The sequence below is a fragment of the Notamacropus eugenii genome, chromosome 1 (assembly GCF_028372415.1).
Source record: "Notamacropus eugenii isolate mMacEug1 chromosome 1, mMacEug1.pri_v2, whole genome shotgun sequence".
NCBI lineage: Eukaryota > Metazoa > Chordata > Mammalia > Diprotodontia > Macropodidae > Notamacropus > Notamacropus eugenii.
Window position 1 is genome coordinate 481,218,158 of NC_092872.1, and position 16,123 is coordinate 481,234,280.

Below are 16,123 nucleotides of genomic sequence, written 5' to 3' on the forward strand. Positions count from 1 at the left end.
CAAAGTACTGTACTGGTCTGTTGGATACAAAGATGGAAAATAACAGCCTCTGCCCTCAAAGAGCTTATAGTTAACTAAATGGATATGACATGTTCAGAAACAAGTCCAATCCAAAGGCAAAAATAGGGAAACCCAAAGGAAATCCACATACGATGCTCCAAGATTTCTGAGGAAGGTGAAACTGCATAAAATTAGGAGTGATCAAGGAAAACTTCATAGAGGAGTTAGCATGGCTGTTTTGCAAAGCCTCCCTCCCATTCTATCTTCCTTAATAACCTACTATGACTATATCATCATTCATCACTGGCCCTGAAAGCACTTGGGGTTTTTTCCACCTAATAATCTTATTTGTATTGTTTTTAGTTGTCTATTCTCTTTCTGTGTCCCCACAAGATAGTAGGCTCCTGGGGTAGGGTCCATTTCTCCAGAAGGGTGCTTGATAAGTTTTTGTGAAATTAAATCTAATTAATTTGTTAAACTTTCTTTGAAATTATGCTTTCAGTTTATCTCTTAGGATAAAGAGTTCCCTAAGCTTACTCCCCGTTATATTAAATAGGACTTCCCATTTTTTTGTCCTACAGCTGTGATGGTCTAGGAGTTAGAGTGGTTGCCTCCAGATAATGACCCTCATCTTGGACAGGACAGTCATTGCCAACTGGAGAGAGTCGGTTTCTCCTCTCACTTGCTTCTAGATCCTCTGCAATCTGGCTTCCATCCTCATCTTTCAACAGAAATGGCTCCATCCAAACTTAATAATGACCTTTTAATTGCTTTATTTAATGACCTTTCTTTGATCTTCATCCTTTTTAACCTCTCTGTAGCTTTTGGCAATGTCAATCATCCTCTTCTCCTTCATCGTCTTCAAAAACAGCATCACCATCATCATAACAATAATAGCTAATATGTACATAGTTCCTACTGTGTACCAAGCACTTCACAAATACTAGCTCATTCGATCCTCACAACAACCCTGGGAGGTAGTTACTATATGTTGTTGTTAGTTGTTTCCATTGTGTCTGATTCTTCCTGACCCCACTTGAGGTTTTTTTGGCAAAGATATTGGAATGATGAATTCCAGTAGGATAATCTCTAAGTTCTGTCAAAAAAAGACCTCGTGTTTATTTTGTATATATCTTCCCTGATAGACTGTAAGTTCTTGAGGGCAGGAACTGTTTTATTTTTGTCTTTTTTTATCCCTAATACCTTGACACATACTAATAAATGCTTGATTGAAAGATTGATCAATTTCAGCTGCAAGATTCTGCAAAACTCTTTGCTTCTGCTTTTAAGGGAGGAAGGTAATAGAGACTAGAATTAGAGGCAAGACACATTTTAAATGAATATGTATTCTTTGACTACATGGAGTAAAGCCCTTGAAGATCCGTTGCTACACTGGAAGTTCCCTGAGAAAAGGAAGAGTGTCTTCTCTAAACTTTTTACATCATGTGTAAGTTAACTGGATCATTAATATACTCTTGCTTTTGACCAATTGGTTCAGTGCTTAAAACATTTAAACTTGCAATTTGACCAGTGAAGGAATTCTACTGGGGGAACACCCCCATACACCAAACTCTCCCCCATCGGAACACACCCACTTGATTAGTAAGGGATTTCACTTAGATGACCGATCAACATTGCCCTAATAAGAACCTTTCCCAAGGGTTCTATGACAAGACAAAACAAAAGGTTGTCCAGCAGTTCACTCAGTAATCTCTGAACTATGTGAGGACTGATATTGAATCCCCAGCTAATCTAAATCTCCTATACTTCCAGACATGGGCAAGCTAGAACCTAGGATAAGTGGAGTATGAGGGAACTCATCTATGACCAGACAGACCTTCAAAGTTTAACAAAAATTTAAAATCATAGGATTCTGGTAATGAAGGATTCCCTCCCCTCATCCCACTTTGGGGGGAAGGGTAGAGACAGAAGGAGGAAGGGGAGAGGAAGAGGACCCAGAGAAGGAAAAGTTGGTAAAAGGAGAAAAGGATTCCTTTAAACTGGGGTCTACACTCTTAAAGTTGATCCATCTGCCTTCATTTAAACAAAAGAAATGTGGATACAAAAACAAAAGGGAGATAATCCAATCCAATCAACATTTATTAAATACCTACTTTGTGCCTGGCATTGAGGATTGTTGTTGTCTTTCTGTTTTAAAAAGGACCAGTGATATCAGCTGATGTCTTGACTTGTATGTCAATTAGACTTAAGTGAGACAGAGTTGCACAGTCTTCAGCCTCATTCTCTCTTCCTTGAATCATCGAAGTCTAGTGGCAAGATAAGTGCCAAGACCTGTCAATGGCCTGGGATGCAGTGGATGACCTTCAGTGTGTGACCAAGCTGTAAGTGCTCCACAGCACCTGCTCCTTTGGCCTTCATAGCCACTGGAACAAACTGTTCTCATCTGACCATTCTTCAGGGAAAGTCTTCACATGCTGAGGGTGGACACCCCCCTATCTCTTCATGGGTTTGAGGTCTGTCACTTGTGGAGTGGAAACCAGGCAGAGTACCAGATGGGGAACAGAATGAGTGGGAAAGTCCAGTTTCTGCCCTCTATAAATGAAGGCACTGGGAGGAGTTTGGTGCTCCACCCTCCAGTCCTCCAATCAGAGGGGAGAGGAGGCTGAGGGAGGTGCTGTCTGTCAAGCCTTGAAATAGGTCCCATGATGGTGGGATTAGAGGCAACCAATTTAACCAGGGAAGAGTATTTTGTTTTGCGAAGTTGAACCCCCACCCCTCATTCTGCTGGTGGTGGTAGGGAACATATAAACAGATAAACAAAAGAGATGATGTGGAAAGCAAATACAATGCGTTTAGGGGTGGGGTGGGGTGGGAGGGAGCAAAGGGCAAGGTACTAACAACTGGATAAATCAGGAAAGGTCTCAAGTAACAAATGGGGCTTTCGTTGAGCCTTGAAAGAACCTAGGGATTATAAGAGGTGGAAGTAAGATGAGAGCGTATTCCAAGCATGAGGGCACAGCCTTTGCAATGGCCCAGTGTCAGGAAATGTCATGTCAGGTACAGGAAAGAGTTGAAAGGCAATTATACAGGGGTGGACAGCAATGTGAAATCAATCCGAGAAGATAGGTTGTTATTACATTGTGAAAGGCTTTAAATGCAAAAGAAATTTTTGTTTTATCCTGACTTCTAGGTCATTTGACATTCCTGAGGGGGTGGGTGACATAGTTAGACCTGTGCCACTCAGCAGTTTTGTTCAAAAGTTTTCAGTGGTTCCCACTTGTCTCTAGAATAAAACACAAACTCTTCTTCCTCATGTGTGAAGCCCTTCACAATCTGGTTCCACTCTACCTTTCTAGCCTTATTTCACAGTGCTCCTCTTTATGTCTTTTGTATTTCAGTCACACTGGCCTACTTTCTGTTCTGGAGCCGCATCCCACCTGTCTCCCACTTCTAGGTATTGGCACAAGTCAGGCTCCTACCTGGAATGTACTCCTTCCTCATCTACCTCTCCCAGAATGCTCTTCTTTACTCCAGTCACAGCTCAGGTACCATCTGTGTCCCTGCAGACCTCCATGATCCCTTCCTTAATCCCAAATTAATAATGCTCTATAGGGACTGTTTCTTGTTTGCCTTTGTGTCTCCAAAGTCTTGTATAATGCCTTGTACATAGGAACTTAATAAATATTTGTTGAATTAAATCTAATCATGAATTTAGACTCCAAATGGACTTTTCAGTATTATCTAATCCAACCTCCTTCCTTTACAGAGGAGGAAGCTGAAGTGTCTTTCCAAGGTAACACGCACAACAAGTAGGAGAGCTGGTATTTGACTCCAAATCCTAGATTGTCCCTATGCTCCATGCTGTCTGATAAGCGGGGGAAAGAACCTATACTCTCTGGCCATGTGGTGTAGAATCATAATTGTTTAAGCTTCATGAGACTGTACCTAATGCAACTCCTTAATTTTATAGAGGAGGAAAAAGAAGCCAGCTCAGAGATATGAGGCAACATGTCCAAGATCACACATGTCATAAATGACAGACCCAGGTCTTCAGATTCTAAATCCAGTACTTTCGTGCTTTATCAGAAGTCATGGAACATCTGGGGTTGACTTGCCTCTGACACTTATTGGCTGTGTTCCCTGAACAAATTATTTAGGTTTTCTCAGTCTCAGTTTCCTCATCTGTAAAATGGAGCTCGGAATACTTGTAATCCCTTACCTACTTCACAGGGTTGTTGCAAGCTTTAAAGTCCCATATAAATACTAACTGTTGTTATTAAAATTGTCTGTGTCTCACTGGCTTCATTCTTCATTACTCGAGATGCTATTTGCAAGGAAGGGAAATCTTTGTTGTCCTTGGTGCTTTCTCCAGAAACTCAGCCCATTTGTTTGTAACCTCCCAATCAGTTGCTATGGATGTGGTTGTGACAAGAGACAATGAGGTCTACACTAATTAGTTTGGGGTTGTTCCTTTAAAAGAAAATAAAAAGGCTCATGCAACTCCACAAAATTTCAGTTGAATCAGCAGTTGAAATTGTTATGAGAGTAACTTAAAAAAAAAAAAAGGAATGCCTATAATTTTAAAATGAGCACACAGAAATATTTCCTTAATTATAAAAAAAATTTCAAACCCTCAATGGATTATGTTGTTATTAAAGTTATAGTACAATAAGTTGAAACAGTTAAATCATCTGTACATATTTGTTTATAGCTGTGTTTTCTGCAAAGAGGAAAAACTGCAAACAACCTCAGTGTCCAATGGTTGGATTTGGTATTAGAAATTTTACTGCCATTGAAAATGGGGAGTAGGATGAGCTCAAAGCAATGTGTAAAGACATATGGTCTAATGTAAGGCAGAGGAATCAGGACTGGAACGGTAAATCCATTGACAATTGTAAAAACTATGCAGTTATGCTTATGTGAATGGACAAAGATAAGGCAGGGGACAATGGAGAGCAACTTATAAGTTGTTATCCTTATTTGTAAGTTTTTATTGTTCATTATTTTGAATGAATCTTCTAATTATTTTCTTGTTCTGTACATATTTATAATACAGAAAAAAACAGTGGCCAAATACCCATAAAAAATGTCTCATGGTGCTTTCCCTCTTGGCTTTGCCGCAACCGTGGAGTGTAGTTAAAACTCTTCCAACCATACACCAATCATAAGTTCTAACCCCAGTTTCAAAGCTTATCTTTACTTTCTTTTCTTTCACAAAAAAAAAAGTTAAAGAAAGGAAAACTCATTTTTTCCTTTCCTGGTTTCCATTAGGGAGGTTCCTTGAACTGTCCCTGGGGATGGGGTGTTTTTGACTGTGGTATGGGGCACAAGTCGGAGAGCTAGACTTGCCCACTGAAGATGACCTTGATCCAAATGGGGAGGCAGTGGGGATGCTGAAGCTTCTGGGGCCATTCCACCGTGGGGGTCTTGTGTTGGTGCAGAGTTGGAAAGACAGGAGAACATTGGAGGAGGGGGGAGAAAGAGGGTTATGAAGCATTCTCCCCCTTAACCTTCTGCATCAGTTCCCCACTTCCAGAGGAATTTGCAGATGGGATGGACAGGAAAAAACACACCCCCATCCACCCACCACTACTATCCATTGCAGTCTTCTAACTAGAAGAAAACACATTCTCTGACACTTGTTGATAGAAGTTCTTAACTTTCCCAACCACTGTTAGCTCTAAGAAACTGGCAGAAGTGAGGGACTGTGTGTGTGTGTGTGTGTGTGTGTGTGTGTGTGTGTGTGTGTGTGTGTGTGTGTGTGTGTGTGTGTGTGTGTTGGGGGCGGTGAGGGAAGAAAAACAATTACTGTTTTCCTCCTCCAATACCCCCAACTCCCAAAGCTTCTTTTTATACCTTTGGGTTTTGACTCCCCTATTTTGACCCCACGCCCACCCCAACCCCCACCGCCCCTCCACGGACTGGAGAAGGGGAGAGGACTAGAGTGAGGAGGAGGAGGAGAAGGAGGGGGAGGAGGAAAGGAAGGAGGGAGAGACGAAGGAAAGAGGATCCCTTCGAGAAGGGGCGTGTGGAAAGAGGGGATTGTGTTTTTTAACAAGTTCAGGGAGAAAGAGGAGGAGAAAGAGGAGGAAAGAGAGAAAAAGTTTGTTTTCTCACAGAGTCAGCACGAGGCGGAACAAGAGTTAGAAAAAGTGAGGGGGTGCAGGGGGGCAGAGTTGGGAGTGAAGTTTTTCAAAAGTGTATTTCGGAGAGAGGCTCCGGGTGGCCGGAGCTCGCCCGCCCGCCGGGGGCATGGATAGCCCCAGCGCCCCGGCCGCTGCCCCCGCCGCCACCTCCGGCGCCTTTAGCATGGACAAGGCGTTCGGGCCGCAGCAGCCCCTGGGCGGCCGCCTCCTGGAGCCGGGGGACTGCGCCCAGGCCAGGAAGAACTTCAGCGTCAGCCACCTCTTGGACCTGGAGGAGGTGGCGGCCGCAGGCAGGAACGGAGGTCGCGAGCCCCGGGCCGAGCCCCGGGACGGCAGCCGGGGGCTGCAGGAGCCGTCCGGGGGGAGCAGCGGCAGCGAGGCGGCGCCCCAGGACAGTAAGTGACCCTGGCACTTGGTGGGAGGAAGGGGGTCGGGAGCCGCAGAAGAGAAGGGGATCCTCCCCACCCACCGCCCCGCCAGCCAAATGAGCTCATTAGGAAACCCCTCATCCTGGGTAGGGGCGGAGGGCGGCAGCGCTCTAATGAGGACCAAGGACGTCTAATGGGAAACATTTAATTCTAATGCGTACCAGAAGGCTGAGGATGCCTCCAGCCCGGACTAGATTTCAGTCCCCTATCTCCCAACCCTTTCCCCACCATCCCTTGCCAGTAGGGGTCCTGGGATGAATCGAAAGGGGACCCCGAGAGTCATTCAGCTAAGAGCAAGTGTCCTGCCTGGTGGACACCTTCACTTTATTCACTTTTCCCCCTCCCTAAACCTGTGCTGGTGTGATGCCAAGGCCTCAGGAGGGAGTTGGAGAGGGATGTCAGAGGATTAGTGGGTGCTAGAGATGAAACAACAGCGAAAGCAAGACCCTGGTGAGCAGAATGAGTCAGCCCATGGAAGGGACTTTGCAGATCTAGGCGGAGAGGTTTTGATTTTTTTTTTCTTTTTAAGAAAAAAAACAAAACAACATGAAACTTCCTAGACAAGACTGGGGGAGGTGGAGGGAGTGTTGGCATGAGGGAAATCTTAGTGGAAAAAGCGCTAAACTCTGAATCTGGACACCTGAATTCTGGCTCTGGCTCTGACACTTAGCTGTGTGATCTTGGGCAAGTTCCTTTGCCTCTCTGATTCTCAGTTTTTTCTTCTATAAAATGGAGATACTAATACACTATCTACTTTGTAGGGTTCTTTTTAAAGAAAATGTCTTGTGGACCGATAGCATAAAGGCATTGGACTAGGTGATCTCCAAGGTCCTTTCTAACGCTAAAACTTTATTATCTTAAAGCACTGTATACATGTGCATTGTTTTTATTCCTACTTCTCAAAGGCGGGTGGGGATTATTGACTTTCTGTGAGTTGCTGGTGAGAGCCAAGGACTAGCTCCCCCCACCCCCCAACTTTCACCTAAATAATGGGCTTGTTTATGTATTGAGGTGGGAGATTATTCTGCTTGGGTGTTTGGAGAGTTTAGATTTAATCAAATTGTCTTTCTGGAATGTGGGAAAGTAAATTTCTAGCTAGAAGAACTGGAGAGCCGTTGGGGTAGCACAGGAGATTGCAGTCCTGGACCTAAAATCAAGAAGACCTGAATTCCAGTGTTGCCACAGGTGCTTGTTTACTTGTAGTGTGATCCTGGGTGATTTACCTTCTTTCAGCCTCAGTTTTCTCATCTGAAAATGGGGTAATAATAGCATCTACTTCATTGGATTAGTGTGAGGGTTACATGAGATAATAAGTTCAAAGTGCTTTGCAAACCTTAATGCGCTGTATAAATACTAGCTGTATGCATTTAAGGGCTAGGCACTAAGACTCCTTTACTCTCAGGATCCAGAATATTTTTACACATTTCCATTTCCTGGGAAGTCATCTTTCTCTTGAAAGATCCAGTAGAGAAAAGTGGAGAGAGAATCCAAACTCTTAACGAGTTCGTAAAAAAACCCCTATCCCCCTTCAGATTTGTATTCCAAGTTGCTTCCAGGACACCTATCCTGCAGTTGTTAAAGAAGGGGAGAAGGCCAGATCTAAAAGTGTATCAGCACCTCCTCAAATTGTAAGGGAAATTAAAAGGGACTTGGGAGAAGCAGAGGTAACAGAGCCCTTGTAAACACCCTGAAGGTATGGGTTTCTCTGTCTGCTCAGGAACTTTCTTGGTCAGGGAACTGCTGCCTACAGAGCTGCCCAATGACTACCCCCTTGGTGAATGTGGGAGAAAAGTCACTCAGTCCCCTCTCCTATCGTTAGCTTCTCCATGTTAGGGCTATATTCATATTTCACAGCATCGTTCCTGCCAGGAAATTAGGACAGCACAGCATCTGTAAAATGACTAATAAGTTCCCCAGTCTGAGTGAAGCCACAACTCTCTTCTTCCAGCATCAGACTCCCAGGAGCTTTAGGGGTTTCATGTTGGGTGATGGTTTGGCCTTTTTATTTTTTATTTTTTTTTTTGCCTTGCTTTGTTTTGTTTTTAGACAGACACGACCACAGAAAACTGATGCTTAACCTGCATAGAAGGTCAAGCAGGAAGCAGCGATCAAAAAGTGCCTCTGTAATTAATGGCAAAGCTGTGGCCATGCCTAATCTCTCTGTGAAGAGAAAGAGCCCCATTTGGCCAAGTCTTCCTCCCTCCAGAGTGCTTTTGGCAGCCGGGTTTGTTATTCCTAATGAATCAAAGGTGAAGCAAGCTGTCTCCTTTCCCCAGCCTGTCTCTCTCTAGTCAGAGGAAACAACTGGAGCAGTGACTCTCCATAGAGAGAACGACGGGCCCTTTTTTTCTCTCCAAGAGGGAGTTTAGGGAGCCAGGCTCTGGAAAGTTTGTATTGAATTCAGTTGTCTTTCCGGGATGATGGGGAGTAACTCCCCCATTGGGGCGAGGTAGAAGTGCTAGCTAAAAAACCAATTCCACTGTATTGGATATGTTCAGGGAAAATAATAACAACAACAATGCAGCTAATGTTAATATGGCACCTACTATGTGCCCTGGCATAAGCCTGCACTGTGTTTAGCACTTGACGTATATTATCTCAAAGAACAAGCTAACCTCTGGACATGCTAATCACTAGAACTGGGAGAAAGCAGAGAGGGGTTGATTAAATCAGATAATTTGAATGATGATATAATTTCCATAAAGGTGCCTCAAAAATCTGTGAAGTGCTACAGACATAGTGTGTGTGAGTATCATCGTTCATTTATTTGACAGACATTTTTAAGTGCCTCCAATATAAAAGACAGGTGTGCAAGATGGTGGGAAAACATCACTTTCCTACGAGTTTACTAGGTCTACTGGGGAAATAGGGGAAGGGAGGGAGGAGATGGAAAAGAATGAAAGACCCAAGAAAGCATGGAGAGAAAAAAGGCAAGGAACTTGAGTGATTTGGGAAGAAAACTTATCTATTCTTAGAAAGTCATGCCCCAAAAGACTCCTTGACTGGAATAAAAGGTGGTCTCCATTAGCACAGTCACAGCCCCAGCATGGTAGGAGACAGAAGTATATTACTGCTCCTGGCTCAAGATTTCTCGGGAGACAAGTGGAGGCATCATTACATTAGTCAAACCAAGAGCCTGAAGTTTGGGAGAAAAGCCCTGCAAGTCATTGACTATCCATGGAAGTCAAGGTTTCTGGGCATCTGGGTTCCATGTGCACAACCATGATTCAGGAAGCTCAGAAGCAAAAGTGCCCTGTTCAAATCACGCGGGTGGCATCCCCCCAGCAAAGCAAAGATGCTTATTCCACTTGTCATATCTTAAATTAGTAGAAGTTTTTGGAGAATAAGAGAGGACTCCTGGTCCAAGAATAGCTCTCCTTCACTTCTGTGCCTCAGTTTCCTTATCTGTAATATAAGGGAGGTTGATTTATATGGCCTCTGAGGACTCTTTGAGCTCTGGACCAGAGCTCAGAAAATTACTGTCTGCAACCCAAATCTGGCCCACTGCTGGTTTTTGTACAGCCCACAGGCTAAGAATGTTTTTTTTATTTTTAAATAAAATTTTATTGTTTTTAAAATATGAAAACCATTCTTAACTCATAGGCTACACAAAAACTTCAGCCATAGTCTGCTGATCCTTGCTTTAGACGTGGGGTTCTTAACCTTTTTTGGGGCCATGGACCTAATTGGCATTCTGATCCCTTCTCAGAATAATGTTTTTAAGTGCAGAAAACAAAATACTTAGGATTACAATGGAAAACAGTGATCTTGAAATAGTTATAGAAATATTTTTTAAAAACAAGTTCACAGACCCCTGGTTAAAAACCTCTTCTCTAGGGCTGTGATCCTGTAAATCCCTGCCTCAAAATACATCATTTCTTTCTGTGATTTTAACTTCCTTTTCAGTTCCAAGCTAAGTATGCCATTGACCACTGCTCTCCCTTTTCTGAGACCATTATCTATGACCTGGCAGGTCTTAAAAAATATTCAGGATAATATTAAGTTGCCCAGGCAGGCACCAGGCAGATCTCCAAGATTCGGTTTCCAGCCAGCTTTGGCCACATGTTCCAACTTCCTTCTGGCCCCTTGGCCTTGGAAATGCTCTGCCTACTCCCAAAGGAGTCCAACATGTTTGTAAGTTAGTTTCCCCGAAGCATCAGGGAGCTATTTTCTAGATCTGGAGAAAAAGTGATGTGTGCCCCCTTTTAAAAAAATGGGGGCAGTAGATGGAGGAGGAGAGAATATGATATACTAAAAAGTGAAGAAATGGATATCTTTTGAAGAGAGCAAGCTGAATCACAACAGAGAGAAAGAGACAGAGACAGAGAGAGACCAAGACAGAGTTTCTGAAAGGCCAAGGTGGACCCAGCTTGTCTCCAGCGGGTGGTTTTCCCAGACATCAGGCACCCCCACCCCTTTCAGAGAGATAGCAGGGAAAGGCAGCGGCTTCTTCAGTGAGTCAGAGCAAGCCAGGGGCTCGGATTCCTCCCAAATCAAACTCTGAGGTCTGAGCTGGGGCGTTAAGATATGCCAAGCACGTTGAGAAAATAAACCCTTGGGTTACTGCCTTCGCAATGAGTTACAACAAAAGAAACCACATTAATAACTGGGCTTTTCTTTAAGATTCCCTCCTGTAGGCAGGGCAGAAACTACATGGATGCTACAAAAATAAAAGAGAGTCAAGAGTGGAAGGTTAAAACTTTTTGGCTAAAATGGAATTCCCTCTTGCCATTTTTCAGTTCTCTGTTGCCTATACTCAAAAAACTCTAGGACTCAAAATTTGTTCTTTCCACTAGGATTGTCAGACATTTGGGAGGGAGAAAAAAGCAACCACCAAACTTCTACCTATTTTCCATTAACTCAGAACATAGTACTTACTTGGTGATTGAAAGAAATGAGCAAAAATGAAAATCGGAGGATGCCATAGACAATGTGAGACTGGCATTTTAACCATGATTATCATCTTACAAGTTAGGGGTTTCAAGCCAGTTTGTTAAAAAAGTGAAAGTGACAATGAGGGAAAGTCTAGTTTGTGGATTGTGTCCTAGCCCTAGAGGAGGGAAAGAAAACGTGAAACACCCTTTTGTCTTCGAAATGGATGTTCACATGTGACCATTACTGCCAGGGAAGTTCCAACATAACTTTCATTTTAAATTTGACTTCCCCACCCTCCACTTATTTTGGCTTGGCACAGAGGGCAAAATCTGTCCTGCATCTGCTGTAGGATACCAGCTCCAAGGGTAGGAGAAGTAAGAATTTGGAGAGAGGGTAGAAGGGGTGATTGAACAAGAGACAAAATATCTATTGATCTGGAGCACTTTTAAAAAAAAATCCATTTAATGCGTAAATTTAACTTTTAATGCTTTTTAAAAATCTTTCACATCACATTCATTTCTTGATAAAGACCTCCTTTCTCACTCCAGATTGAACACTCTATTGTAATAAATAAAAGATCATTAAGAAAAAAGCCCAATCCCATCCCACGAGGGCTTTCAATCATGTATACAACCCTGTACTCTAGCATTGTCACATTTCTGTGCTATGAGGAGGTAGGTATGTTTCGTTACCCATTTTCTAGCACCATCATTGGTTTTTCAGTTACTTAAAGTATGACTTCCTTTTAACCTACCCTTTTAGTATGTATCCAAACCTCTGATTTCATAATCCCTGCACTACTAAAGGCCACGTACCCTACCAGAAAATCTCAGAATAAAGTCAGTGTTGTCAGAGGCTGAATTTTTTTTTTAAAACCTAGTATAGGGTAAATATTCTTACCCCTTCTATTGACAAAAACCCTCAAGGTTTGAATACTCAGAAAACTAGGAGCCTGATATATGTGTATTTGAGATTTCTTCTCAATGGAACACTAGAGATCTGAAGCATACATACCACTGGCAGCTGACCCTTACAGGGCAACTCTACACAAACTTGTTGGGATAAACAGACAGCAATGCTGTTGGCTTAAGCCATCTGCCTTATGGTGGCTCACTCAGCCTCATGTTTGCGGATGGCTTCTGTGTAATGCTAACTCATTAGCTGGAAGGGTGTTTTCCATTTTATTTTTTTTTAATATATTGCAGCTTAGATGCGGCATCTGGTTTTGAGTGAGATCTTGCCTCCCTACCCAACTTAACACTTGAGTGAAGCTAACAAGAGCCCCATAGAACCTGGGAGTCATCGTGCACAGTGTTCAGCTTGTGACACTGACACCATCCCAGGAAATCATTTGGGTCAGCTGCCTCAGAGGATTACCTGAACCCCAGAAATCATTGTGCTGTAATTATTAGGAACTCAACTATCTGAATATATTGTTGTGTCCTTTGGTTCATGCTTCCTTTCCACAGGCTGGTTATAAATGACAGAGAGGGACCCTGCAAGGGATTGATGCTGGTCTAGAGAATTGAGAACTGATGTTAAGTGAAGGGGGAATATATTATGTGTTTGAAGTAGGGTGGAGAGAGGAGGATTTGGCCTGGGAGTTTGGATGACTGGATGTATAAATGTTAGCTACACTGAGATTTTAAAAACTGATTTTGTTCTGATGACAACAACTTAATGCTTAACCAAGTGACCCAAGGTGATTGTGCAGATTTCCCAGTGGATCTCCATTCTTGACTGCCTTTTTTTTTTTTTTTAAGATGAGCTGGTTTTGAAGGGAGCAAGATAGCAAATATTTACTGAGTACCTACTGTACGTCCAGTCCTGTGTCAGCATCGTGTGGCATTGTAAAAGGGATTCTACTGGATATAGAAAGAGTTACTGGAGTTCCTTGGTTACTGTCACAGAAATATGGAAAACATTACAGCCCTGCCGTACACAAGGATGGAAGCTCTTTGGAGGTTTCAGTTTTTGTCTTCATTACTCCTGGCTCGGTGACTTTGTACACAATAGTTGCTTAGTAAGTGTTGAGTTTAATTAAATTGATGAGACTCCCATTGTTGAAGCTGGAGGGCAGTACAAGAAAGACAATGTATCACCAAGAGATACATTGTAACCTAGAGACTAGCTGTTTCATGACATTTGGAATAGAGAGCCCTCAGCGTAAGCAAGGAGAAAAAACTTCAGGACGTGACTCTTGAGATGAGAGTGTAGAATTTGGATGAGGAGAAAAGGGAGTCAAAGGCAGAATCAGGAATAAGCATGACTTGAAGAAGGATGAGAACCTGGGACAGTTAAGGGACTGTTCCATAGTAGAGGGTTTGTTCAAGGAATTAGAGCCCTAATAATAGGAAGAATGGTATTTATTTGGGGAGGGCTTTGAATAGTAGGTTCATAAGAGATTTGGACTTGCTCTAATGGACCATTAGAGGGAGGGAGATGCACTAGTTCTAAAGGTTGCACTAGTCAGCCCACATTTGCAGGGCCCTACCTAGAACTGCCCATTTTAGAGGAGATGCTGAAAAGCCCAGAAACACCTAGAGAAGGCCAACTAGGATGAGCAGATTTGATACCATGTCATTCAAAGATCAGTTGAAGAAGCAAAGGATGTTTAGCCTGGAGAAGAAGATGGACTTGAGTGGGTCATGATAGTAGACTTTGTACATTTGATGGGATGTTAGGTAGAAGGATCAGACTTATTCATCTTGGCCCTTGACAGAAGAAAGGGGCCACTGACTAGAACTGAGTTTCCTGTGATTAGAGGCCTTCAAGAGGAGGCTAGATGACCACTTGTGAGGGATATTAGAGAAGGGATTAGACTAAACTAGATAGATTACCAGCAAGAAAGGGCTCCAACATGATAGAATGGAAAAGCAGGTAAATACCTTTCCATTCTATCATGGGTAGAGTGTTAGACTTGGAGTCAGGAAAGCCTGAGTTCAAATCTAATACTTACTAGCTGTGTGATCCTGGGCAAATCGCTTAACTGCTTTCTGCCTCAGGTTCCTCATCTGCAAAATGGGCCTAGTAATAGCACCTACCAGCACTTTGCAAAATTTAGAATGACATATAAATGCTGGGTACTATTAATATGGAAAGAATGTTGGCTCTGGAGGACCTGGGTTTAAATACCAACTCTGCCCCTCACTACCTGTGTGACTTTGGGCAATTTGCTGAAACTATCTGGATCTCAGTTTCTCCAAATGTAAAATGAGGGGATTAAACTCAATGACTTCTGAGTTCTCATCTGTGTCTAAATAAGTCTATCATCATTTTTATCTTTGGATCCCTAGTGACTGGCACATAGTTTGTGCTTAATGAGTGCTTGTAGGTAGATTGATCCCTTTCCATCATTCACAAATTGTCATATTCCTCCAGAGCAGAAAGGACGTAGTAAGAAGCAAGTTCGCTATACTTATAGTCTTGGTAGGTGTTGATATCAGTCAGACCCAAGCTGAGGGGCTGACTTCCTCCACCCTGGTCCCCTTGTTCTACTTCAAGTACAACTAATGTAACTCTAGGCTGGGAACTGCAAATGGGAAATGGTATAGCAATAGTAGACAGAAAAATAAGATCTCCAGGCCCAGGCCCTGTGCTGAACTCCCTGTATAACCTTGGGCAAGTGGCTTCATCCCCTATGTCTCAGTTTTTTGAAGCTGTAGATTAGGAGACCTGGACTAAATACTTCCCATAATCCCTTTCAGTCAGGTTGTTTTGTGATTCTATTCTGCCCTTATTACTCTCATGTCTTCCTCTTGTATGGAATGTAAGTTCCCCAAGACACACACACACACACACACACACACACACACACACATGCAAACACAAGAGCATGTACACATATACCACATACATATATCACTCACACACACACACACACCTTTTAGCATGTACACTCCTTGAGAGTAGGAATTTTCGTTTTTTGTATCCCCAGTGCTCAGCACAATGCTTGACACATAATGGTTGGTTGTTGTGCTTCGTTCTCAAAGAGGCCCAAAATGGCAACACCATGATAAAGTGAAGCTTCAATGTGTCCAATTGTGGTCAATCAGACCAATATGAGCTCAGAATGTTCTACCACAGATTGGGCACAGATAGTCTGTGTGAACATTTGGGTGGTTACTCCAAATTTGCGCATCCTATGTTTCCTTTGTGCCATTTTAATTCTGCTTTGTTCATAGAGCACAGACACATAGTAGACACCCAATCAGTGCTTGTTAGTTGGCTGATTGGTTGGTTCTCTCAAGAAGAAAATTACATAGACACCTTCCCCTTTCCTCCCCCAGAATTCTTGGAGTTGAAGATATAGAATACCAGAATCTGTGAGCTGAAAGGGACATCAAAGCAGAGGACATCTAATCTAACACTTATCTTACTAAGAATCCCTTCTTGGGGGATCAACACATGGATAAACTTAGAGAGAACACCCAGAAAACAGTGATAGGATAAATACTAATAAAAGAGTAGATGAGATTACCTATTTGTATTAGGTAGGGGCCAAGGGTTAAGTGCCTTTTGTGAGGTGGTGAGTAGGGGAGGACTGGGGGAGTTTCCTGTTTAGCCAAATGTGGTTGGAGAGAAGTCATCCTCTCTTTTGGTGAAGGTCTTGTGGGAAGAGGTAAGAGAGAAGGGGAAGGAGGGAAGGATTTGATAAGCTAAGGAAGGGAAAATGTGACATCAGGGTATGACTTTTAAGCCAGCAATCTCAGC

The 16,123-nt window shown here is 42.9% G+C and overlaps 1 protein-coding gene across 3 annotated transcripts in view; it reads left to right on the forward strand.

Annotated features, from left to right (window-relative positions):
* Positions 1 to 5,945: 5,945 nt before the first annotated feature.
* PRRX2 (paired related homeobox 2) overlaps positions 5,946 to 16,123 on the forward strand; it is a 62,796-nt gene continuing 52,618 nt past the window's right edge. For 2 of the 3 annotated variants that reach the window (XM_072632681.1, XM_072632683.1), the window contains exon 1: positions 6,062 to 6,502. In XM_072632681.1, the coding sequence (XP_072488782.1) occupies positions 6,214 to 6,502 (289 nt within the window). In that variant the 5' untranslated portion in view covers positions 6,062 to 6,213. Of the gene's footprint in view, positions 6,503 to 16,123 lie in introns of all 3 variants that reach the window. The other variant, XM_072632680.1, reaches the window with a different exon arrangement.